The sequence below is a fragment of the Taudactylus pleione genome, unplaced genomic scaffold (genome assembly GCF_031769625.1).
Source record: "Taudactylus pleione unplaced genomic scaffold, aTauple2 ptg000490l, whole genome shotgun sequence".
NCBI lineage: Eukaryota > Metazoa > Chordata > Amphibia > Anura > Myobatrachidae > Taudactylus > Taudactylus pleione.
The window spans coordinates 2,563,143-2,587,450 of NW_028284892.1; the positions used below are offsets into that span (position 1 = coordinate 2,563,143).

The 24,308-nt window shown below is 48.2% G+C and overlaps 1 protein-coding gene across 3 annotated transcripts in view; it reads right to left on the reverse strand.

Annotated features, from left to right (window-relative positions):
* Window positions 1–24,308, reverse strand: part of BCAN (brevican) — a 72,066-nt gene that overhangs the window by 42,369 nt on the left and 5,389 nt on the right. For all 3 annotated transcript variants that reach the window (XM_088449659.1, XM_088449660.1, XM_088449658.1), the window contains exon 2: window positions 1,249–1,333. In XM_088449659.1, coding sequence (XP_088305785.1) covers window positions 1,249–1,327 — 79 coding nt within the window. In that variant the 5' untranslated portion in view covers window positions 1,328–1,333. The remainder of the gene's footprint in view (window positions 1–1,248; window positions 1,334–24,308) is intronic.

Consider the following 24,308-nt stretch of genomic DNA (forward strand, 5'->3'; position numbering starts at 1 on the left):
TCCGCTATTTATTAGATTAATCGAGTACATCGAAAGGCATATGAACTGCTCGCAGTGCTTGTGGTAGCATTTTCCTACCGCAATCATGCGAGCAGTTCAGGCTAAAAGACAACCAAGTGACGTGGTCGATGACGCTGCTTTGTTAATTATGCACCCCCTTAAAACGCCCGTTTTGACCGTTTGGCATGCCTGCGTTCGGATCTCCGCTCCCCGTTTTCAAGCACCTTCCCTTGTTACCACCCACAAACGCCTCATTCTGTCACTCAAATTAGCAGGCATTCGCTATTTTGCGAGCACACGATTTCCGACCGCACTGACTGGTTGGCGCATGGCATTACAACCCATACGCATGTGCAGATGTGCGAACATCGCTCGGAACGAACGAGCAGCCGCTTACGAGCGGCTCTGAATCAGGCCCTCAGTTGTATCCTGGCCAGGTTTTAGGGGGGTTAGGGTCCCGGTTGGACCACCCATTGGTGTACGCTGGGCATAACTTTGACCCGGGGAGCCAGTTCTGAGCCTTCCACTGGATGGATTTAGACAAAAACTTCCCAGAGTGGTAACATTGGATCCCAGAAGACATACTAGGGAGTTGAGATCCCGTTCGGACCTCCCGTTGGTGTACGCTGGGCAGAACTTTGACCCAGGGATCCTGCACTGGGCCTTCCACTTGATGGTTTTGGATGAAAACTTCACAGAGGGGTGGCAATTGGTCTGGCATGCCTAACTTAATAACTTGAAGATTTAAACCCGGGCAACGCCGGGTATCTCAGCTAGTATATAATAATATATAAACTGTTGTTTAAAAACTTTTGATGCTACACACACTAACCAAAAATTATACTAATTATGCCTATATGATAATTATTCCTATTAATTTTCTTCTTAAAAAATAAATAAATAAAAATTAGCCAGCTGATTAATTTGCATGCATAAATAATCCATACAGGATGTAGCAGTGATGTAAGTCTTTCTAGCATAATGTGATAGGCTGCATTTTCGTCATCATCAATTTAGCCAACAAAATGGCCGCCTGTGATGTGCCACAACTATGTATGTCTCTGGTTTCTGACTTTGTTGTTCCTGACAACATAATGGCCGTCTGCACTTACAATAAACTGACAAAATAGATGAAGTAAAAAGTGTGTGTCATTTCCGCCAATGAGGTTGGAGGGTGGGATGAAGGAATGACAAACAATATTAATGGCCTAATTTAAGTTGTGAAGGAAGGAGGAGACAAAACTTAACTTGAATTGTCTTCAACATCGGAGGTTAAAGCTTGGGAGGTGAGAGGCACCAGTAAGAGGAGCAGCAAGTTCAACTTCATGTCCACCTGTAGGAAGACAACAATACTCATCAGCGAGCATAATACTATATTACATACAGAATATATACCAACACTGACATTATTATACATAGTTTTGGGATATTATAAATAAGACTTGTATATTATACAGTATGTGTATAAACTGTGCAGTGGTATCAGCAGGAAAATGGATGAGCAATTATACCCTCTATTATAGATTGGAGGACAGCAGAAGCCATTTTGAAGCTTTTTGGCCTGTATATTTCACTATGTTCGAATCTCAGAAACGTATTGCTGATCCGGTTTTTACATGTTTTGGATAGCCAATAAGGTAAATCCGAACTTGCGCTAATTTTGAAAAAAAAAAAGAGTCAAAACCGAACCGCTGATCCCTACTATAAAGACGTTTGCCCAGTACCTGGGGCCTGATTCAGAGAAGTGCGCTATGCCGATGTTTTCACAGATGAGCGATTATCGGCTATCTGCAAATCTGCATGTGTCCAAGTACAATACCATAGTCAATTGCAGTCTGATTGACAAATCAGGGAACGTTTGGCTGAGGTAACGGGGAGTGGCGGCAAAGAACGCAGGGATGTCGTGACCTTTTTGGGGGTGTGTCACATCCTGGTACTGCGATCCCATACGCAAGGAATATGGCTCCGGCGGCTCAGTTTTCGTGGCCCTTCTGCGGAACCATAGGAACAGATTATTAGAAGAGAATGCAGAACTTTGAGGTGTATGTACTAAGCCTTGGAGAGTGATAAAGTACCAACCAATCAGCTCCTGTCAGTTTTCAAACAGCCCCTACAGTGACAGTTAGCAGCTGATTGGTTGGTACTTTATCTCCGTCCACGCTCTCTCTCTCCAAGGCTAAGTACATAGACCCCTTAGTCATAAGACCAGGTATTGACCAGCTAGCCATGTGCACAGAAGTATAATGTAATTATGCAATTCAGAACGTTCATCATATTCCCTATACACAGCCCCTAATTGATCTTATAATGATTACCTGAGGAAATTACAGTTTTCCCCTGTAGTAATAATTTTTTATGTTCGTCCTAGTATTCCCATAGCCCTGCCGTGTGTAATGAATGGACTCAGGGCAAGGAAGATTGGCCGCCTCACAATAGTAAGGCCGGCATCAATGGGCCACCAATCCATAGATTGACAATGGAGGGGAAGCGGCGTCTTTAATATTCTGCTCACGCAAGTTACGATGTGAAAATCTCCAGTGACTATTATGTCTCGGGCCGACCTTCAATGCTGAGAATCACAAAGGGGCTTTCTTGAAAGGAATGAATGGTGAAAAAAGACTGCGTCCTTGTTTTCCCCCCCTCCTCGCCCCATTTCTTCGCCGTGCAGTAAAACTTTGAAGGAGCTTGGTGACGCAGGGTGTCCGTGTAGCGTCCTCATAGTGAGGTTCTGTCTCCAACATAATCCAGATCTATTCCTCTGTGTTCTTCAAACACTACAGAAAGTCTCGGGAATTCACTCAAACATAGAGTAGGAGGGAGGTGGGGGTTGGCTGAACAACTCTATTACACAGGGAGGATATTCGTGTCGGGCAGCAGGGCACAGACAAGCAGAGGTGCTGATGAGATAAAATAACATTGGGGGAAATTATCAGGGGGAGTAGGGGATATTACAGTAGAAAAAAACTATATATATATATATATATATATATATATATATATATATAATTAAAAATGGTAACGGGGTTGACCAGTGTGGCTGACAATGGAGGTTGTGGTGCCACTGTACAGTGAAGGTTCTCAGTACTTGATTTCCTCTGAATAACGGGCATCACAGCACTTTTATAGCAGGTTTACTTTACAGTGGCATAACATACTGAGACTTTGCAAAAAGGATGAGAGGGTACAGGGCAGTGGCGTTACTGAGGTTGGTGTCACCCAGTGCCTATGGGCGTAACTACCATAGGTGCAAGGTGTGCAGCTGCTATGGGACCCAGAGCTGAGGGGGACCCATCTTCCTTGTCAAAGTTATATGTGTTATATACATTTTTCACCATTGGGTGGTACATAGGGGCCCTTACAAACGTGTGTATATATACAGTATATATATTACTGTTTAGCATATGGAACAGAGTCATCAGCCACTAGGGTGATGGTCTTCGATCCCTTCTTAAGGTGCATACACACTAGACGATATGCTCCCTGAGCGATATCGTGTAGTGTGTCCCCGGCAGGCTGTGCTCAATGTCGTTTATGACATTGAGCACAGCCGCTGAATGATATCATTAACGATATCGTTCAGCGCCGGGCTCTCTCCCCCATTCCCTGACATGCAGCAAGCTGACGAGATCGTCAGGTTGGCCTGCATGTCAGCCCGATGAACGATGATGACGACGACCCGCGGGAACGCGCGTCGTCGTTATCGTTCATCTTTTTGGGCTTAAAAATGGACGATAAAGTGGACGACTGAACGATAACGATATCGTTATCGTTCAGTCGTCCACTTTATCGCCCAGTGTGTACACACCTTAACAGTATCCAGCCCAGTACTAATCACCCAGGATGCTGGACCATAACTGCTTTAGGTCTAAAGACACTTCCACCTTTGGTGCTGTTGGCATCATAACTTTAAACATGGCCGCCCCCTTTGCGATGAAGGAGTGATGGAGCAGACATCATGCTTAGCTTGTGCGACAGTCTGGAAATCATCTGGCAAATCAAAACGATTTAAAGTGTACCTGTCATCTACACCAATGATGGCAGCCATTTTATGTAACGAACTACTTTTCATCCTCTCAGCGGCATCATAGCTCAGTGTCTCTTGTAGTCCCGAGCAAATCTATAGGCTTTAAACTTGCAGTATGAATGTTTATTTGGGCCACAAAACAGCCGTCTGTACAGTATATGGGTGACAGGTACACATTAGAACCGCTCGGTGGGACTTGCTGGCCGACAGGGAAGGTCGGAGTCTACAGATAATCATTAGGATTCCATCACAGTAGCTTCCCAGTCAGAGAGACCACAATGCCTGCTCTCTAAATTTGTGGTTGAAATTCAAACCATCAGCCGTCGGGACCATCTCCACCATAAAAGTAGACGCCTGTGAAAAACTCTGTCCCTTTTGTCAATGAAAAGATTCCTTTTCCAAGGCAACGTGGCAGAGGGGATAACACAACCCTCAGATCCTGTTGAGACACAATTAATTTCCTTTCCAGTGGTTTTACGCGGTTTTCTTTTTCCTCTAGTGCCAGAATCTCTGGAATTAGACGCACATATATAACTAGTATTACCGGCATATATAATCTATTCAAGATGCCCAGTGCCTGGAACCTTCCAATGCAGTCATCACTTTATTCGTCATAATACCACACATTAATGCTGCAAATCCTACAGAGTCTAAAATTAACTTCTCTAAAACCTTTATAATAATCCCCTGGTCTATGTTGGGTGTATTGAGTCCTGCCAAAGTAGATATAATGTGTGATGATAGGATGTGAGAGCACTAAAACCATGGATGGTTGAATCATCACACGATTGTCTAACATTACGAGCCAGCAAGTCTATGGAGGGATGACCAAGAGGGTGGCTATAGCTTCACAAATGGTACAAAATAGCGCCGTTACTGCACAACGACTGGTAAAAGGGGTTTAGCCTGTTCAGAAATGATATGGAAAACATTCTGAAATATCTTTAGTACGTCTCTGTGAAATGGAGGCAGACACTTTTTTTGTGGGGTTTGACCCAAAACTAATAAGAATGCAACCAATCAATTCAACAATAGTCAGTGGCATATTTGAGACACTTTAAGGCGGCCATTTTGTGGGATTATCCGACAGGCGTGCAAATGCAACCTATCCGTTCATTACGAACCGATTACTTCACTGAGGTATCACTGCATCTTCATACACATTGGTCCAAGCCATGAAGCGTCTGTTATGGCATGTTGACACAATTTGTCATAATGACCCACCATTTTGAGACAATTTAAGTGAGCAATGCTTGATGATGCTGTTTATTCAGAAGAAAGTGAAGTGAGACCTATAGTGGCAATTTTTTTTTTCTACTTTAGGGTCCATAGGGTATCCACAGGATACTTTGGGGTATAGGCGATGGCGGCAGACATCGGGCACCTCAGAGTTAAAGTTTTCAGCCTCCCAGGATGCACTGGGGTCCCTCTCCTATGCACCGCCCCCGAACCAAGGCATCTCAGTTTCTTAGGTGCCCGGCTCGGAGTCGGATCACCTTTTCAGAGGGGGGCTACTGAACAGCCCCTGAAGTTCCTTTTGACATGGCAGGTTTGCTGCGCTGCTAAGAGCATACAGCAAGGACAAGCTAATTAGAGGTCCCTGTTGCCGCTCCGTCCCCGCCGGTACTGATCTGGGGATCCTGGCGGATACCGGGGGTCTCAGCTAGCAGGGACCCCGGGACATCCAGACTGTGGCCGGATTCAAGGGGACAGGATTCACAGTCTTATTTTGTCCCTAGTCAGGGGGCTCCCTAGGGACAGGCTGCGTGTGGAGCCAGGTACTGATCCTGCGCATCCACTAGACCACCAGGGACAGCGGGCTGCAGCAGTGTGGAAATGCTCCAGCGTCCCAGGGGTTAATAGCATGCCAGGGGAGCGCACCTTCCCTGTCTCATAGCCGGCGCCTCTCCCGCTGCACAGTGCCATTCCACAGTGGTCTGGCGGGCTGTGTCAGCGCTCCTCCCCCGGGCCCGCCTCCTCTCAGCTCCTCGGCGGCCATTTTTAGGGAAGTGGCAAACACTGCCGGAGTTTGATACAGGTGGCATCGCAGTCTGGGTCCCCCGCATACCTCTCCTCTGATAAGGTCAGCGTATGCAGCACTGTTTCCTACCAGGCTCCGTGTCTGTGTAGTTGATCATAGTGCTTGTAGTGCAGGTGATTTATTTCTGCATTGTATGTGACTATATGCTAGCGCTGTCTGACTGTACTTTCACTTCTGACTGTCAGCCATTTTACTATCCCTGTTCTTCCTCTGCTGAAGCCCTTGCGGTGCTGTGAGCGGGGTCATCAGGGTAGGGACTGGTCCGGCCCGAAATCCAGTGACGGCTGGACAAACGGGCGGCGGCGGTTCGGGCGGCGCGGCGGCGGGAGACGGGGCTGGACGAGCTTGCATCTGAAAAGATTCAAGCTCGTCCAGCCACCAGCGCAGATTTTGAATTTGGCGCCGCTGGCGAGCCAGTAATGGCTCGCGGGCGGACAGCCAATCAGAGTCTGGCACGGCGAGCCAATTGTGGCTCGCCGCGTCATGGCTCCGCCCCCTCACGGCTCCATATATTAGGCGCCGCTGAGCGGGGCGAGTCAGTCCGTCGGGGAAGAGCAAGCCAGGAAGACCGTCTGCGGAGGAGAAGAGTTCCAGAGGCGCCGGAAAACGCCGTGCTCAACCCCTGAAGACGGAAGCGCTGTTGCTGGAGCAGGAAGACGGCGGCAGGCGGCGGTCAGCGGAGCCGAAGCTGAGGACTGGAGAGCTCTGCAGTGGAAGGAAGTCAAAGAGCTTATCGAAGTTCCCCACTGCAGGCTCTCCCAACGAACAGGGTAGGAGGCCGTGGGCCACCTTTACTTATATTTAAAGTCAAATAAATAATTTGTTGTCGGGCTTAAGGCCCGTGGGTATAATCAGGCACTAGGCCTGTGGCCACGTAGGAGGGGCACAAGGCCCCGGGGATCGCAGGGGGCATTAGGCCCTGTAGGGATTTTTAGGTTCTACAGTCAGCAACCTGGGCACTAGGCCCAGGTTGTTGGGGGCAAGTAGGAGGCAGCCCTGCATAAGGTGGTCTGGGCATTAGGCCCAGGTCACTAAAACGACCCTCAGAGGCAGCCCTGCCTATAAGGTGGTCTGGGCATTAGGCCCAGGTCACTAAAACGACCCTCAGGCAGCCCTGCATATAAGGTGGTCTGGGCATTAGGCCCAGGTCACTAAAACGACCCTCAGAGGCAGCCCTGCATAAAAGGTGGTCTGGGCATTAGGCCCAGTCCACTAAAAGACCACTAGATTCACCAGAGGTGGCCCAGCTTCAAAGTGATCTGGGCGTTAGCCCTAGATCCCTAGGGATCGGCCGAAGGAAGGTGGGTCCAAAGTGAAAGGGCGTCCTGGCAAAGAACCGAAGCGATCATTCACAGGTCGGCGGACCTGTGCAGCAGATTGACCGGCGCTGGAGGTTTGTATCACTGGGTACAGAGTGCTGGTAGGTGGTTCGAGGAACAAAGTAATCCGAGTAATAGACTCGGATCACCCGCTTTAGCCCCAGCTGGGTGAGGTTGAGTACTGGGCATAGGATATTGAGTGAGTCCTCTCGGGAGTCAGTGCAAGGGGCTGTGCGGCTCCGGTGCTGAACCCCTGCAGGGGAAACTCTGAAGATTCAGCCTAGTAGATCAAGGCAGCGGTGTGTTCATAGAAGGGCACAGACAGGGCCGGCCGGCCGGGAAGAGAAAGGGAGGGACAGCTGAAACGAGAGTGTTTTCCGCTAGAGGCGTATTGTTCCCAAGCCTAGTTAATATAGTGTGTAAGATGACGTTTATTTGTTGTTTGCCCTGAATCTTCTCGTTGTTATAGCAGAGAGTTGACGGAGGAAGTTTCTGGAAATGAAGTTCAAGCTTCCAGGCATACCAAGAGGTAACCCAGTTGGTACAGCATTGTTTGTATGTTTGTCCAGGAAGGAAGGGGGATTGTTTTGTTTAATTCTCAGGGGCGGCGGACAACTCGTCAAGGTGACAAGGGGTCTAGTGTGAGTATCTCTCAGTGTCTGTCTGTCTTTCATTGGAGCGTCCGATAGGGGATCTCTCACAACGGTGAGAGATCCAAACAGTCTATACTTTCTCTTCCTCTGTCTGTTCTTCCCTTGAACACGGGTTAGGGGATCTCGCACAACGGTGTGAGATCCAAACTACACCTGAGTGTGTGAGCACTGTATAGGTGAAAACTGGGTAGCTGAGGCCCCGTGCCAATGATGACCATTCACCCAACCGGTGAAGGTCGCGTTCATCCCTAGCGATTATTGTGTCACCAAGCATAGGAGGATCGTTACTGAATACCCCATTCTTTTACAGCCTCAGGCTGGTTTGAACCTGATACTAAAATGGTGAAGAGGATCCGGATCGTAGATCAGTTGACAATTTGGGAACGAAGGCTCTAGGACTCTGCCGCGGAAAAGTGGTGAGTGTTGGCTAACGAGTTATCGCTAGGGTTTCACAATGCGGTGTTGCAGGGTGTTCATTACCTCACAGTAAAAGTATTTTTCTGTGTGGGGAGTCACATACGCTCCGTTTACACTCCTCATGTCTGGGAGTGAACGAGAATATCCTCTTCAGCTAAAATGTACCACATGCAATGTACAGTTAGCGGAGGGAGATGGGAACGCTGAGGGATTCTGTAGGGCATGTTATACTTTATCATGCCCGATTTCTGCCACTGCACCGATGCAGGAACCGCCCTGGGCTTGTTTTGCTAAGGCACTTACAACCCTTGTGGCCCAGTTGGCGACGTCCCCTGTGTTTCCCCAGATGGGGTTATTGCAGCAGGTGGTAGTCTCATCACCCATGCAGGGGTTCCCCTAAGTGTCTCACGCTTTCGTCCCCCCCCCCCCCCAGGTTTCGCAGGAGCCTGTATGGGTGAATTCATTGTCCAACACGGTACAGCACCTGACGGACGTTTTACAGGGGGAGTCACCATTGTGGCCTTTATTGTCTCAGACTACTCAGTTTTATGACATGTGATTACTGACTTCTCAGACCAAGAGCCCCTTCGTGCAAAGGAGGCGGAGTCTAAGTCTACATACCTGGCCTTATACGGGCAGTCCGTGCGGCCTTGATTATTGAGGATGAGGATCCCCCCCGTGGCTAAATCCAAATACTCCTTCTTTAAGGATATTAAGGGAGATGCCACTGTATTTCCTCTATCTGGTCAGTTAGTTTATCACTTAGAGGAGGCGCGGAAATTCCAGGTAAACGGTTCCAGCCTCAAAGACGATTGGCCATTGCATACCCCTTTGTGGATAATTATTTTCCAAATGGGAAACCCCTCCACAGGTGGATTCTCATGTCACACGCCTAGTGTCCATGCCCTGCCCTTGAAGGATGTTACGGATCGCAAGGTGGAAATATGCCTAAAATCCATTTATGCTCTTGCCAGCTGTGGCCGTGTGCTGGGTGGCCAGAGCCATGGAACGCTGGGCAGATAACTTGGAGGCGTCTCTGGACACTGACTCTTTAGCTGAGCAGGTGGAGTTAGTAGGCAATCTCAGAGACTCAGCCACGTACATTAATGAGTCAGCCTTAGATATAGGTCTCCTCACTTTCAGAATCTCCTCGGCAGCAGTAGCGGCTCGCCGCTCCCTGTGGTTGCTCTCTTGGAAAGCGAATGCAGATTCCAAAAAGGGATTGGAATGCTTGCCTTTTAATGGACAGGTCCTGTTTGGCCCTGACCTGGACAAAATTGTGGCCACGCTGGCAGCAGCTAAGTCTGCATGTCTGCCATCGGCTGCAGTCCCATCAGGGTCTGGTACTTCGTCCTTTCGGCCCTATAGGGCCCAGGGTAAGTCCAAAATACAGTCCTTTCCAAGACAGTCAGGGACAAAGAAATCTGCCAAGCCAAAGAAGCAGGCTTGGAGTACAAGACATCCTATTGCCAAGTCGGACGATAAGCCTTCAGCCTGACGGGACGAGCCTCCCCTTGAGGGACCCCAGAGTGGGAGGCCAACTTCTTCAGTTTGCCCAGTGCTGGTATCTGACTACCACGGACACTTGGGTAAGAGAAGTGGTCTCTCGGGGGTACGCCCTCTCCTTCCGGCGAAGACCTCCCAGCCGGTTTTTCACCACAGGCCTTCAGTCAGATCGGGACAAGGCCCTGGAACTCCAGAAAGTATTGCATTGAACACTATGCTCCAGGCTGGAGTTGTAATGCCTTTTCTGTTACCCCTGAGGGGAACGGGGTATTACTCCAATCTCTTTCTGGTACAGAAACCCAATGGGTCTTTGTGATGGAGGAAAAGATCTCTGCGTTACAGGCAAAGGTACGCAGTTGCCTTCAGATAAGGTTACTGGGCTCCATGGTATCGATGTTCGACATGGTGGAATATGCCCAGTTTCACTCCAGACCTCTGTAGAAATTGATCCTCTCCAGATGGAGTGGGTTGCCCCATCGGATAAAGACAAAGACAATGGTGCTTTCTCCGGAGGTACGTGTGTTTCTGGCCTGGTGGCTACAGACTGCTCACCTGAACAGGGGGCGCCCCTTTTGGGTTGCGAACTGGGTCCTTCTGACAATGGACGCCAGTCACCGAGGCTGGGGAGCAGTGACAGGTCCACACTTGTTCCAGGGAGGGTGGACACCGGCAGAATCTGCGCTTCCAATAAACATCTTGGAACTTCGGGCAGTATTCAGAGCTCTTCAGCAGGCAAGACATGTTCTCCACGGAAAACCTGTGCAGGTACAGTCGGACAATGCCACCACGGTGCCTTACATAAACCGCCAAGGAGGAACCCGAAGTCAGGCAGCACTGACAGAGGTGTCCCGCATTTTGGCTTGGGCGGAGGGCAATCTCCCTGCCATCTTGGCAGTGTTCATACCAGGAGTCCTCAACTGGGAAGCAGATTTTCTCAACCATCAAGACGTGCATCCAGGGGAATGGTCTTTTCACCAGGAGGTGTTTCAACTCCTGCTGAACAAGTTGGGCCTTTCAGAGATAGACCTCATGGCCTCCCGACACAACAACAAGCTGCCTGTGTATGGGTCAAGAACAAGAGACACGGAGTCTTTTCTGGTAGACTCTCTGTCGGTCCGGTGGACCTTCCGGTTTGCGTACCTCTTCCCTCCGTTCTCCCTTCTTCCTCGAGTGATTTGCAAATTCAAGCAAGAAGGAGGCACGCTCCTGCTGATAGCTTCAGTGCGGCCCAGACGTCACTGGTACTCAGATCTTCGGAGTCTCTCCATAGATACTCCAATGCTGTTGCCTCAATGTCCGGACCGGTTGTCTCAAGGTGCTTGCCATTACCCGGACCTGGGTCGTCTGTCTTTGACGGCGTGGCTTTTGAGACAGCCCTCTTAAGGTCCAGGGGTTTTTCCAGCTCTGTAGTTAACACCATGCTCAGAGCTCGGAAGCCTGCTTCTGTAAGAATTTACCACAGAGTGTGGCATACTTTCCTTGAATGGTGTTGCCCTAGAGCACAGGTTCTCAAACTCGGTCCTCAGGACCCCAAACAGTGCATGTTTTCCAGGTCTCCTCACAGAATCACAAGTGAAATAATTAGCTCCACTTGTAGAACTTTTAAAATGTGTCAGTGAGTAATGACTACACCTGTGCACCTGCTGGGTGACTTGCAAAACGTAAAATGTTTGAGGTCCTGAGGACTGAGTTTGAGAACCACTGCCCTAGAGGCTATGATCCTCAGGTGTATAGGATATCCAGGATTTTTGGATTTCCTACATGGGGGCTTAGATCACGGTCTTCGCCTTGCTTCCCTGAAGGTGCAAGTTTCTGCCCTGTCAGTGTGGTTTCAGCATAGGATTGCTACTCTTCCTGATGTCCGCACCTTTATGCAAGGTGTACTTCGCATTCAGCCTCCCTTTGTTCCACCAGTGGCTCCTTGGGATTTGGCTGTGGTCCTGAGGGCTCTCCAAGGACCGCCATTTGAACCACTGGGCTCAGTTGATTTCATATGGCTTACAGCTAAGACTGTGTTTCTTCTGGCCATTGCTTCGGCCAGAAGGGTGTCACATTTGGGGGCTCTCTCATGTCGCCCTCCCTTTCTGATTTTTCATAGGGATAGGGCGGTGCTTCGCACTCGCCCTGTTTTCCTACCTAAGGTGGTATCCAGCTTCCACATTTAATGAGGAAATTATAGTACCGGCCTTTAATTCACAAGACCTTTCGGCTGGTGAGGCTTCCTTGGATGTGGTACGTGCTCTAAGGATTTATGTTGACCGTGCCAATTCATTTCGGAAGTTGGACTCCTTGTTTGTCCTCTATGGTTTCCGTAAGAAGGGTTGGCCTGCCACTAAGCAAACTTTGGCAGGATAGATTTGCATGGCAATTTCTGAGGCTTACATTCATGAGGGCCTTCCTGTACCATCCTCTGTTAAAGCTCATTCTACTTTGTCTGTGGGTCCTTCGTGGGCAGCTCGCCGTGGTGCCTCTGCTGTTCAGCTTTGAAAGGCAGCCACGTGGTCTTCTGTCCATACCTTTGTGAGGTATTATGTATTTGATACCTTTGCCTCTCAGGATGCCTCCTTCGGGCGACGGATTCTCCTTTCTGCACAAGAGCATCCCCACGCTTAAAGGATACTGCTTTGGGACATCCCAAAGGTATCCTGTGGATACCCTGTGGACCCTGAAGTAGAAAATATGAGATATGGTAAGAACTTACCCTTGTTATCTCTATTTCTACAAAGTCCATAGGGTTCCACAGGACTACCGCCCTGTCGCACCTGTACTGCAGATGGGCTTTGATCTGGTCACCGGTTTTTCCGTCTACTTCTGGTGAGAATGTGATTCTTGTGTGTTCCAGACTTTCTTCTTTCTCTTTCTTCTTCTCCTCCAGCCTATGGCTTGTTACGTAACTGAGATGCCTTGGCTCGGGGGCGGGGTATAGGAGAGGGACCCCAGTGCATCCTGGGAGGCTGGAAACTTTAACTCTGAGGTGCCCGATGTCTGCCTTCATCGCCTATACCACAAGGTATCCTGTGGAACCCTATGGACTTCGTAGAAATAGAGATAACAAGGGTAAGTTCTTACCATATCTGATATTTTTGCTTTACTTCCAAGATACAAAAAATAGAATAAAAGCTTTACATGGACAATGATCCATATCAGTGATAGGGAATTGTCTTGTCCCACAGAGGAGATCACAGATGAATGTGGATGGGTATCTGAGAGCCAGAGAACTGCCATCCCTCTGCCTGGTGCATGTCTTCCTGGCAGTAGCTGCTGAGGGACAAAAGCCAAGAGCTCATCTCAAAGAGACAGAGGACCTCATTCAGAGCCGGTCGCACAGAGCGTGCGGTCGGTCTGAATGAGGGGAGGACGTCTTGAATTTTCAAGACGTCCTCCTTTGCAGTGGTAAGGCTGTGGGTTAACACCCACAGCCTTACGACCGCCTAAGGTGATGGTCGCGATGGTCAAGACCATCGCGACCATCGGGGCTTATGACGAGACCCTAGGGTAGGCTCTCCCTTGTCGTAAGCCCCGGAGAGCTTTCGGCTCTGTCTGAGCCGGAAGCTCTCCACTGAAATCACTAGTGATGTCAGTGGGGCCGCCCCCAAACGGTAGGCGTTCCCACGGGAACGCCCCCGTTTGGGCTGCCACACCCCCCGGTCCGCCTTCGAAACGGGGCGAGCTGTCAATCAACATCGACAGCTCGCCCCCTTTGGATCGAGACCCGGTACGACTGGCGCTGTCGGTCGTAGCGGGTCTCACGCATGCGCGCGACGGCGACGGCGCCGTCATGTGCGTGCTCTGTGGGGGGCCATCGACCCGGTCCGAGCGCATCGGCGCTAACGACCGGGTCTGAATGACCCCCAGAATCTTTTCTCTCTGAAGCGTGGAAGTGTCTAAGGAAACACAAATTATATATAAAGTAAAGCCATTGCTGGTGAAAGTCGGCAAGTCATACAGCTGGCGGTGGCCGTTGCTGGCGTAGCAGTGTTATGGCAGGCGGTAACCCTTTCATGTATTGGGATAAAGTGAAAATGCAGCATTTATGCTGGGTACACACTAGACGATATTTTGGATGATTTGTTGTTTTCAGCCGAGTTGGAACGACATATCGTCCACATCATCTAGTGTGTACGCATTTTTGCGCACTCCTGTGCATCGTTCCTGTACTGCACGGGAGATGAGAAGATATCTTTAACGATCTTGAGCAAATCGTGAACCATGTATGCTCAACTCGAAAATGATTGTATAGTGTTTCCGGGAGCATCAATTAATCACATGTGATGCAACTATATGATATATTGTGCCATCGTTTGGAGGATTGCATATCGTGTACGCATTGTATCGTTTGTACTGGGGATGAAGGGAAATCGTAGGGGCCGTCGCGTCATATGAACATCATCTAGTGTGTACCAAGCTTTAGAGTCGGGAGCATAGCCAGATAAAAAGTGCAAACTGTTTGGCGTGAAATAGCTTTTCACAGTGCTCTCTTTTCTAAAGTGCCGGTACTCACCTAAAGTTGATAAAAGATTATAATCATACTTGTATCAACTTATAACTTGGAGGCAGTGGGCGGTGCCGGGGGCGTGGAGACGCGTTCTCGTCATCTCTTTTCCAGGCGGTCGGGAGTGCCACCCGATTTTCGGGAGCCTCCCAACCATTTCAGGAGTATAGGCAAGTCTGTTTATAATACTGTCCGCACTGGATTTATGCGCATGTGCTGATTTTACTCATTTCTCGAATTATTTGACCCATTTCTTCCTGTTACTGGAACTAGTTGTTTGTAGGTATATAAAAGTAGATCACAAAAGAAGGTGCCAGTACTGCGTACCACTGAGTACCCCATAAAAATGACTGGATATGTTTGTAGCACACATAAACTGACTAATTATTATTAATACAATGTGATTTAGAGTTGAGTTAGGTCACCCCCTTTTCCCACTTCTGATTCATACCTGCATACTGACCTGGAACGGCCAGCAGGCTCTTGAAAACCGGGTGGCCTTCCTGATAAAGTGGGCAAGTCTCCAAGAGTTGGACGCCACCTGCCCCCCCCCCCCCGCCTTCCTCACAGCCGTCCGCACACACAGACATGGGCGGAGCTATGTATACGTATGAAGGCGGCCTGATGCTCACATAGGCGGATGGGTTTTCACATTAGCATAATCTGCCTTATGTCTGCATATGCTGACGCTTTCGGGCCCTAGTTCACTACAGTTTTTATAAATGTCCCTAAAAACCATGCATTCACTCCAACAAACACGTTACCTGTGCCCATTTACCAGCCACAGGCACCACATATATTTTGAAAGAATCTTAAAAACTAACAGGATAAATATTATGTGTGTACTGCAGCTCCTGTGTAAGAATTCAGGGTTAAAAAGTATTTTGTCACCTTGGCATATGGCACGGTCAGATTTCCTGGAGAGACCTAGCATGGACAGAATAAGATAGTACGATGAGCTACAATTATACAGAGAGGCTTGTGGTGGTTATGTGGGTAAAACAGCATGCCAGCCAGATACACAGAGAAAACCAAGGTGGATAGTGCGGTCATTTCCTCATGTATCTGGTTTCGCACATGTTCCTTATTCCATCTCAAAACTTCTGCCTTAGGCATTGGCCTGTGCCTTACTGTACCCACTTCTAGTGTGACGGAATATTACTTTGACCCATTTCCCGACATTATAAAGAGCAGAATCTGAGGTACAGTTAAAACCCACACCTCACACCCTGCACCCATATTTTTAATACTTACCACTCCGCCTCCGGAGTCCCACGTCGGCGCCAGAATCAGCGCTGTCAAAATCACCTGGAAAATGGTCGCCGTTGTAATTTTCCTGCCGTTTTGCTCATGGTAAGGAAAACACTGGGAAAATGGCCACGGCACCATTATCACTGCTTCCAAGGTTGGTTTAAGAGTTAAGGGATCAGAGTGCAGTCCCCGTGCGGGCCCCCTCCTCACTTGCAGTGCAGTAGCCTGGCACTGTGCCAGAGTCAACTGCGCATGCACAGGTCTCCGGAAAAATGGCGCCTGTCCAGCAACTTCTCTACTGCACATGCACCAATTGCCGGGAAAATGGCCGCAGTGCTAAACCCAGGAGCCTGTGTACATCGTACCCCTGCACCAATTATATATACACCACTATCTCCTTCACTGCCTATTTCTCCTAGACCAGATACCCAGCTCTACGTTGCCAAGTAGAGAGAAGACATTCATTATGCTGCTTTTACTAGTTATAGCTTCCTAATAATTCAACAAAGATAGAGCCACGGAGTCTTCTTGCAGGTCACACAACCATTTGACAGGTCTGTAGACGCACTCGTAAGTGTGGTGCAGAAATTCTAGGAGCGCCGTGGTATTGTGATCCTTGTGGCCATGAGCTTATTGCTGGTTAGGTAAGCATAATGAAGACACATTATAAAAAATGTAAAATAAATACTGCAATATAAAGAGTGGACAAGCCCTTTAGTGCTTTGGTGTCCCCTTCTCTTCCTAAACTAATACTTATGATGTTAGGATTTGTTGCTGCAACTTTCAGAGGTATGTACTGTAATAAGAAATAGTCCTAATTTGTGAGAGATGCATTGATTTTCCACAGATTGGGAATATGGCAGATGGGCCCAGGTCAGAGTGGACGGGCTACTTGTCTCTGCACTTATAAGTATATGTAATATAGCTATAATAGGTTTCCTATACAGTTAGAATTCAAGATTCCAGCAAAATACAACATTTCAACAAAATTAACTCTGTGGATGACTGTCACCCAAACTAAAAAATATTTTCAGCTTCACTAATAAACTAATGCTAACAGGGCCGTAGCTAGGGTAGTGCGGCCGGTGCCATGGCACAGGGCACCACATGTCAGGGGGCGCTGTTTGGGTCTGTCAAATTTCTGTTTATTATCATTCTTGCTTGTAGCTTCCTCTTATTTCATCCCCAGCATCTCCTGGCCTCTCCTATCTCTTCCCTGGCCCTTCCCCATGAAGCCATGGCCCTTTTTTGGGTGCATTATGTCCCTTTGAAAAATGAGGGGGGCGCCAATGCTCCTTCTGGCACAGGGCACCAAAAAGTCTAGTTACGGCTCTGAATGCTAAGTTACATTTTAACATGCTCCTAATAATCATATATTTGTCTAATCTTATAATAACTTAGAACAAAAAAATTGATATTTTTGATCAAGCGTTCCTTTAAGAAATGAATAAGGAGGCCACTCACGTGTATACACGCAGGCAGCTAATAAAGGGTGTGGGCACATGGGCATCCCGCCAGCACAGGCCCTCTGCCGGAGCGGTGTTTCATTCAACTAACATGGACTGAGAATAGCAGCACAAACTGCGTCTATGCTCCATCAAGCATTTATCCAATGGCCTTGTGAATGGCCTCTGCCGTCCTCCCAGACATCAGTGGTCCCAGTTATAGGCTACGTTCACCTTTTGTAGGGAGCTTTTAAAATATTAAGTCTATCCCATGTCTGGCAGTTGGTTAGATATGCTCATATACCCAATACCTGCTCCAAAAGCTGCATCGCTGCTAGTCAGTATAAATGGGCTGATTCTGAGCCTCAGGCAAAGTGGGTGTTGTTACGGGCAGCAGCGAAACCCTGATTTACTACCTTATACTAATGCTAGAATCCATTCAACTAATGTGGGGGCTCGTGCGTGTGCAATCGTAATCCTGCAACGCCCATGGATTTTACACCGCCATCATAGTATCGGCACTTGCACCAGTCCCATTATAGGTGCAAGAGATCCCTCAGAAACATAATTCCCTTCCCCGTATGCACGTCTCAGAATTGCACGGAACTATAGATACACATCTGCGACACTCGATTGACACTCCCACAAGTCAGAGGGGTTATGTGCATTCGCTTTGCCACCTCCCAGTTCCCATCACTAAACGACCAATTTTGCGGAAAAACATATACGCCCAAGTTCTGTCCAACTTGGAATAGGACGGACATACGTAAAGATCCATAAATTTGCTTCTGCGCATGCCATCGGCGTATCTAAAATGGGTGCAGGTGTGTGGTCCACATGGCCCACACCGCACCCATATAATTAGTATACTGACCTCTGGGGAGTCCCGATTCGGACAGTTCACTTGGGCGTATATGTTTTTCCGCGGCCATATTCCCAGTGATTTGCACATGCGCAGTGGTGATGTCCCGGGGAATAAGGCACGGGCACCATGTTCCTGTAGACCTGCGCTTGTGCAGTAGGATCTGCCACAAAGCCAAAGTCTTCTGTCAGCCAGAGAGGAGGGGACCTTTACGGAGGCTAAACCCGGGCCCCCTCCTCTCTTAAAATGCCCCTGGCGCATGCGCGGTATGCAAAAACTCGCCTTTCTCGTCCGTGCACACTAATCCACCCGACTCAGTGTCAGGCCCTGAAATTGCCAAATGGGCCGTTGCCAGCTCATTGGCATATCTGGCATTAGATAGACATTGCTATTGATGCAACTAAATTAGAGAATTTGACTTCATGCTGACAGGTACGGAAAAAGCTACAAATACGCCATAAAATAAATGAGGGGAAATGGTGTAAATTAAAGTACATGGAAAACAACATTTGCGATATAAGTAAGTTGAGCTCCCTGTGAAATATTTTCCAAGCCACACTGTATTTTTACATTACATTACTGCTTAAAAGCCACATAAAAAAACCGTGTACCTGTGTAACCTCTGCACAGCATTGCTACGACTTCTAACACTTCCATTTATTGTTATAAGTACGTCTATAGTCTGTAAAGATGGAAAAACTTTATTTCCTGAATGGGAACACGACCTACTGCTTCATTCCCTAGAAGAAAGTGAAATGAATTGCTAAGAAGCGAAGCGGAACATCGTCTAGAATTGGTGGTCACAGAGTTTTTATACCGTCCCCCCCACCCCATTTCCACCTTCAACCTTCTGCTGATTCAGGATTTTATTCCTCTCCTGCAGCCTTAATAACAGATTAAACTCCAATGAAAACACGCCAAGTGCAGTCAGCAAAGTGATTCATTTACCCGCGGTGGGCCGACCACTTAATGGGGGGAAAGATGGAAATTTATAGCTTTCATTCAGTAAAGCAATAGTCTGGCCTGTCACCACGTAATGATGAAAATAGCCAACATGTCCGTGTAAGACTGTACTCACTCCTATGTTAAGAAAGACCTATTACTGTCGGTCCCAAAGTCACCGTACAGAGAGTGTGTGAGGTAACGTGGAGAGGACGGGCAGACAGGAATAACTTCCTAAGGACAATGAAGGTGATGTCTATTTGGTTTTATTCTACTAAATAAGTTACTTGTATGAGGTGATACTCATACGTTGAAGCATTTTTTCCTTTATTAACCAGTATTCCCTCTCAGAGGAACTCTGCATTAAAAAGCCCATAGGTTTCTATAGACGACGCCATCTTTAGACACAGTGCAGCCACATAGCACTCTATGGGGACTGGAGTGCAGGTGGGCCGCAGTAGATATCTCCAATAGTCTCTGTGCAACACTTTTATGCATATGGGGTTTGCGGCAAACAAAGATGTATTCAGTTACGCCAGCAGTGACCGAGTCCAATACGATCCCTTCACTTCTCCTTTGGAAGCCTGGAGCCATTCTGTGCATGCATGGGACACCCACATCCTCGATTGGAGAGTGCCGGGAACTTTTTGCAGAAAGTACTAGCCCCATAGGCTACAACGGGCAGCGTGTTTGTCAACCAGGGCCAAGCTATGGAATGCAACACATTACGGAGCTTGGTAAATTTGGCAAAAAAAAAAGCAGCCCCCATAGCAACCTAGTGAAAGCTGGGGACCGGCGCAGATATCGCCGCTCTGTGGGCGGAATTCAATTGTTTCCAGCCCCTATCGCGCCCGACAGAGCTATTCAATTCTTGCTCCTGTCGGGCGCGATGAGCTGCCAGCGCTACATTTCAGCTCCCAGCCCCAGGGGGATGAGAGCTGAAATGTGCGAAAAGTGACCTGTTTGGGTGCCCAAACATCAGTGCGAAAAACTGCAGCACTTGAATAGCGGCCCGCGATCTCCTGTCACTTTAGACAGGAGATCCGGACCATGTAATCAATTGAATTCCGCCCTGTGTGTGGCGGTCCACTGTACATACATTTGGGGGATACTTAATATTTGTGAAAATTGGTGTTTTCAGGGCATATCCGCATAATGAATTGATAAATTGGCTCCTTTAACAGAACACTGAGCCAGTATTTCCCACTGTGGCTTAAAACACCGACACCTGACTCTGGTAGTGCCGTCCTGTGATAGTTTTGCCAAAATATACACGTGCCGTGGTCGGAATAATGAGATTCTTTTATCTGCCTGCAGGATTATCCCGGATCTCATCACAGCAGATGTCCCTGAAAAGATGTCTGCAAGAAAACTTCCCCTTAACAAACTTTCATGATCTTGAGGCAGCTTGTTGTGTAGGCCAAAATGTTCCTCGTCTTCCTAAGTTTCCCACTCACAAGCTGTAGACCATCCTCTGTTAGGGAAGGACAAGGAGCGATATCTATAGCAACCAAACAGCACATAATGTATGTGTGCCAAGGAAGTGTCTGCGTTCCAACCAACACATCACGGAGCAGAGAGGTGTTAATAAAGAAGCTCAATTTACCAATCAGGCTGAACTTATAGCCACGCTGGTCTGTTCCTCTGAGATAGTCTTGATTTATTCCCCCGCTCTCCGCAATATGAAAATGAAAGATTTTAAACAGACATTTCTGCGTTTCTGGGTGTACTTAAAAGAACCGGGAGAACTTTCATTTCACAATTAGGAAATTACAAATCCTTCTCCTCTAAATGTGCCCCGTGGCACAAAATATTTTGCACATGCTGCAATAAATATGAAAGTCAAATGAGAGTCGAAATAGGTAAGAATAAATGTTGAAAGCAAATTAAAGAGAAAAAAAAATCTTAGTAAATAACTTGTGCCTTGGAGATGATTTGCTTTAAAGCTGTATCGCCGACTATTGATAATATTCTCATTCCCTTCCCTGGGGCCCTTAGGGCTTATCCTTGCACTGTTTTCACTAGGGCTTTGTGGATCAGCTCACAGCTGTGTGCCTTTGCAGTGGGGTGAGAACGGAAGGACCAATCAAAAGCCACAAATCGATAGTAATCCAATCAAAAGGTATAGTGGAAACAATCCGATCAAAAGCGACAACGAAAAGCTACGATGGCAACAGTCCAATCAAAAGCTACAGAAGAAATAATTGAATCAAAAGCTATAGTGTTAACAATCCAATCAACAGCTATGGTGGTAACGCCAATGAAAAACTACAGTGGTAACAACTCAAACAAACACCATAATCAAAAGCTACAGTGGTAACATCAATCAAAAGCAACAGTGGTAACAACTCAAACAAACACCATAATCAAAAGCTACAGTGGTAACATCAATCAAAAGCAACAGTGGTAACAACTCAAACAAACACCATAATCATTATTCTACTACTCCATACACTCATAGATGCTTACTTTAGATACACCAAACACATCTAACAAAGCCCAAAAGTGATTTTGGAGTCTGGTCTAGAAAAACTCGGATATACAACTACTGTACCTGAGGACCTATGGAGCTGTGTATAGAACACCAAAGGACTACAATGCACACTCAAAGGGTGGGATGCACTATCAACAATAATGTGGATAAACCCCCGAAATGTTGTTTTCAGGGTTTTGACTGCATTTCTCATATGCACCAAGCTTCAGATACCAATGCTTTCCACAGCCTGAACCCCAATGGGTAACACCATCTTTGAAGTCTGTGGGCTAGGGATGACCATTGACCAACGATAACAAACCATTGATGGTCAAATGTTTTGCCATCGATAGCGGAGGGTCAATGATTATCTGCCATCGATGGCACAAAGTCCCCCAAAGTTTTTTTTATTCCCCCTACCTGGTGCCAGGACACGGAGCATAGCTCCACAGTGTGAGGTTCTGGTTTTGTTGTGGACCCGGGGTGGTGATAGGGGCAGACACAGAAGCAGATTTAAATGAAAATGTGGAATTTTTAATGAGTGGTTTAGTAGACATGAATATGGCAAAAGTAAAAGTCCAGGCAAAGCACTAAAGTGCACTTGGGAACTGTAGTGAAGCAAACGGGAGAATGTCCAGATAGTGACAGACAGGGAACAGTCCAGTATGCAAGTATGGTGAGCTGAAATGATATGCAGGCAGAGGAGATATAGGACCTTATTCAGAGCCGGTTGGGAGCGCCCATGCGCTCATAACCGACTCGATGGTTAGGCCTGTGCACGCGCAGCAGCCGCACTTCGCGTGCGCAAGCCCCGGAGCGACAGAGAAACTCTGTCGCTCCGGAGTTTGCTACCAAAAGGGCTGCTGTCGATGTCGACAGCTGCCCCCGTTTGGTAGGCGGGCCGGGGGGGTGGTTTCCAAAACGGAGGCGTTCCTTTACGAATGCCTATCGTTTTGTGGGCGGCTGCACTGACATCATCAGTGATGTCAGTGAGGAGCTTCCTGCTCCATCACAGCAGAAAGCTCCCTGGGGCTTACGAGTGCCCAGACCCAACCTTAGGGTCTGGTCATAAGCCCCGATGGTGATCACCATCGTGACCATCAACCTGGTCGGTCGTTAAGCTGTGGGTGTTAACTCACAGCTTAACGATCGACAAGGAGGCGGCCATTCAGGATGCAAGCGGCCGCCCTGATTCAGTGCGACCGCTTGCATCTAACGACCGCCTCTGAATGAGGGCCATAATCCAGCAGAGTGTAAGTTGAGGCAAGGTGCAGGGTGACAGCAGACTCAGGTGCTCAGGCAGGGGGAAGGTAAATGGAGAGTGCAGGTAAGTCCAGCGGTTGTTGCAGGCAAGGTAAGCAGGCTAGGTAGCGTTTCCAAGGAGGCAGGTAACAAGCACAGGAAATCTCTCTCAGCTGTCGCTGAGAAACACGTTGCACTGGCAATGAAGGAAGGCTCTGGACCTCCCTAAATACCAAGTGCCACACCGTGACTGGCCGGAGAGAGCACATGACCCACCAGGATTGGACAACTGAATCACATGGGTGGACGCAAGATGGCGGCGCCCATGCCGGGCGGATGGAAACACCAGCCCAGAGTGACAATGTGCCCGCACAGAACCACGTGCAGCCAATGCCCCTCGCCAAAAACCGGCGCCAGATGCCCCCCGCCACATCGACCTCACAGGTATTACCCGTCGACCACCATGCCGAGAAACCTTGGTCGTGGCACTACCTGTGAAGCCCCACCCCTAAGTCCCTCCCAGCGGCGTTCTGTACACGAACCCGGAAATCTCTCAATTACAAAGCTCTTATTGGGAGAGCTGTCCTTTGCCATTTTCTTCATACATATCTACGTTATTAACACCAACATGCATGCGATGAGTGGCGGGATACATCACATGTAAAATACAATGCTAGATTCATCCGGGTGTGGATTAACAAATAGACAGTAAAAAGGTTGACAGTGTTTAGATAGACACCAAATGTTAGACAGTCAATAGGTCGACAGGGTCAAACAACCTAATCTTCACCCTAACCCTCCCCTTAGTGCCTAACCCTCCCTCCTGTTGCCGGACCCTACCGTCCCTTCCAGTGCCTAACCCTCCAGTAAATTCCTAACCCTCCTCTTGGTGCCTAAACCTCCCTTCTGTTGCTTGACCCTAACGTCCCTTCTAGTGCCTAGCCCTCCGGTAAATGCCTAACCCTCCCCTTGGTGCCTAACCCTAACCCTCCCTCTTGTTGCCTGACCCTACCATCCCTTCTAGTGCCTAACCCTCCGGTAAATGCCTAACCCTCCCCTTGGTGCCTAACCCTAACCCTCCCTCTTGTTGCCTGACCCTACCATCCCTTCTAGTGCCGAACCCTCCGGTAAATGCCTAACCCTCCCCTTGGTGCCTAACCCTAACCTTCCCTCTTGTTGCCTGACCCTACTGTCCCTTTTAGTGTCTAACCCTCCGGTAAATGCCTAACCCTCCCTCCTGGTGCCTAACCCTAACCATCGGGGTACCTAACCCTAAAAAACAGAAACAATCATCTGTCAACCATTTTTTTGTGTTGACCTTTTGACTAGGTCGACCATTTGTACCCGCCAACCTTCTTACATGGTGACATTTAGTGTGTCGACCGTTTGTCCCTGTAGACCTATTGACTACATCTGGTGTTTACCTAGACATTGTTGACCTTTTTACTGTCTATCTATAGTCCAGAACCCAATGCAACCTGCCCCGTATCTGCACTCTAGATTTAGATTACATTGTACAAACAGTGGAATGGTAAGGAGCCCATATTGGGCCACTTGAGAGGATTCAATTCAAGCCCTATTAAGAGCATTTCAGAAGTTTTATTCCTAAATCTCGCAGAGTGGCAGTAAGCCACGGAACAT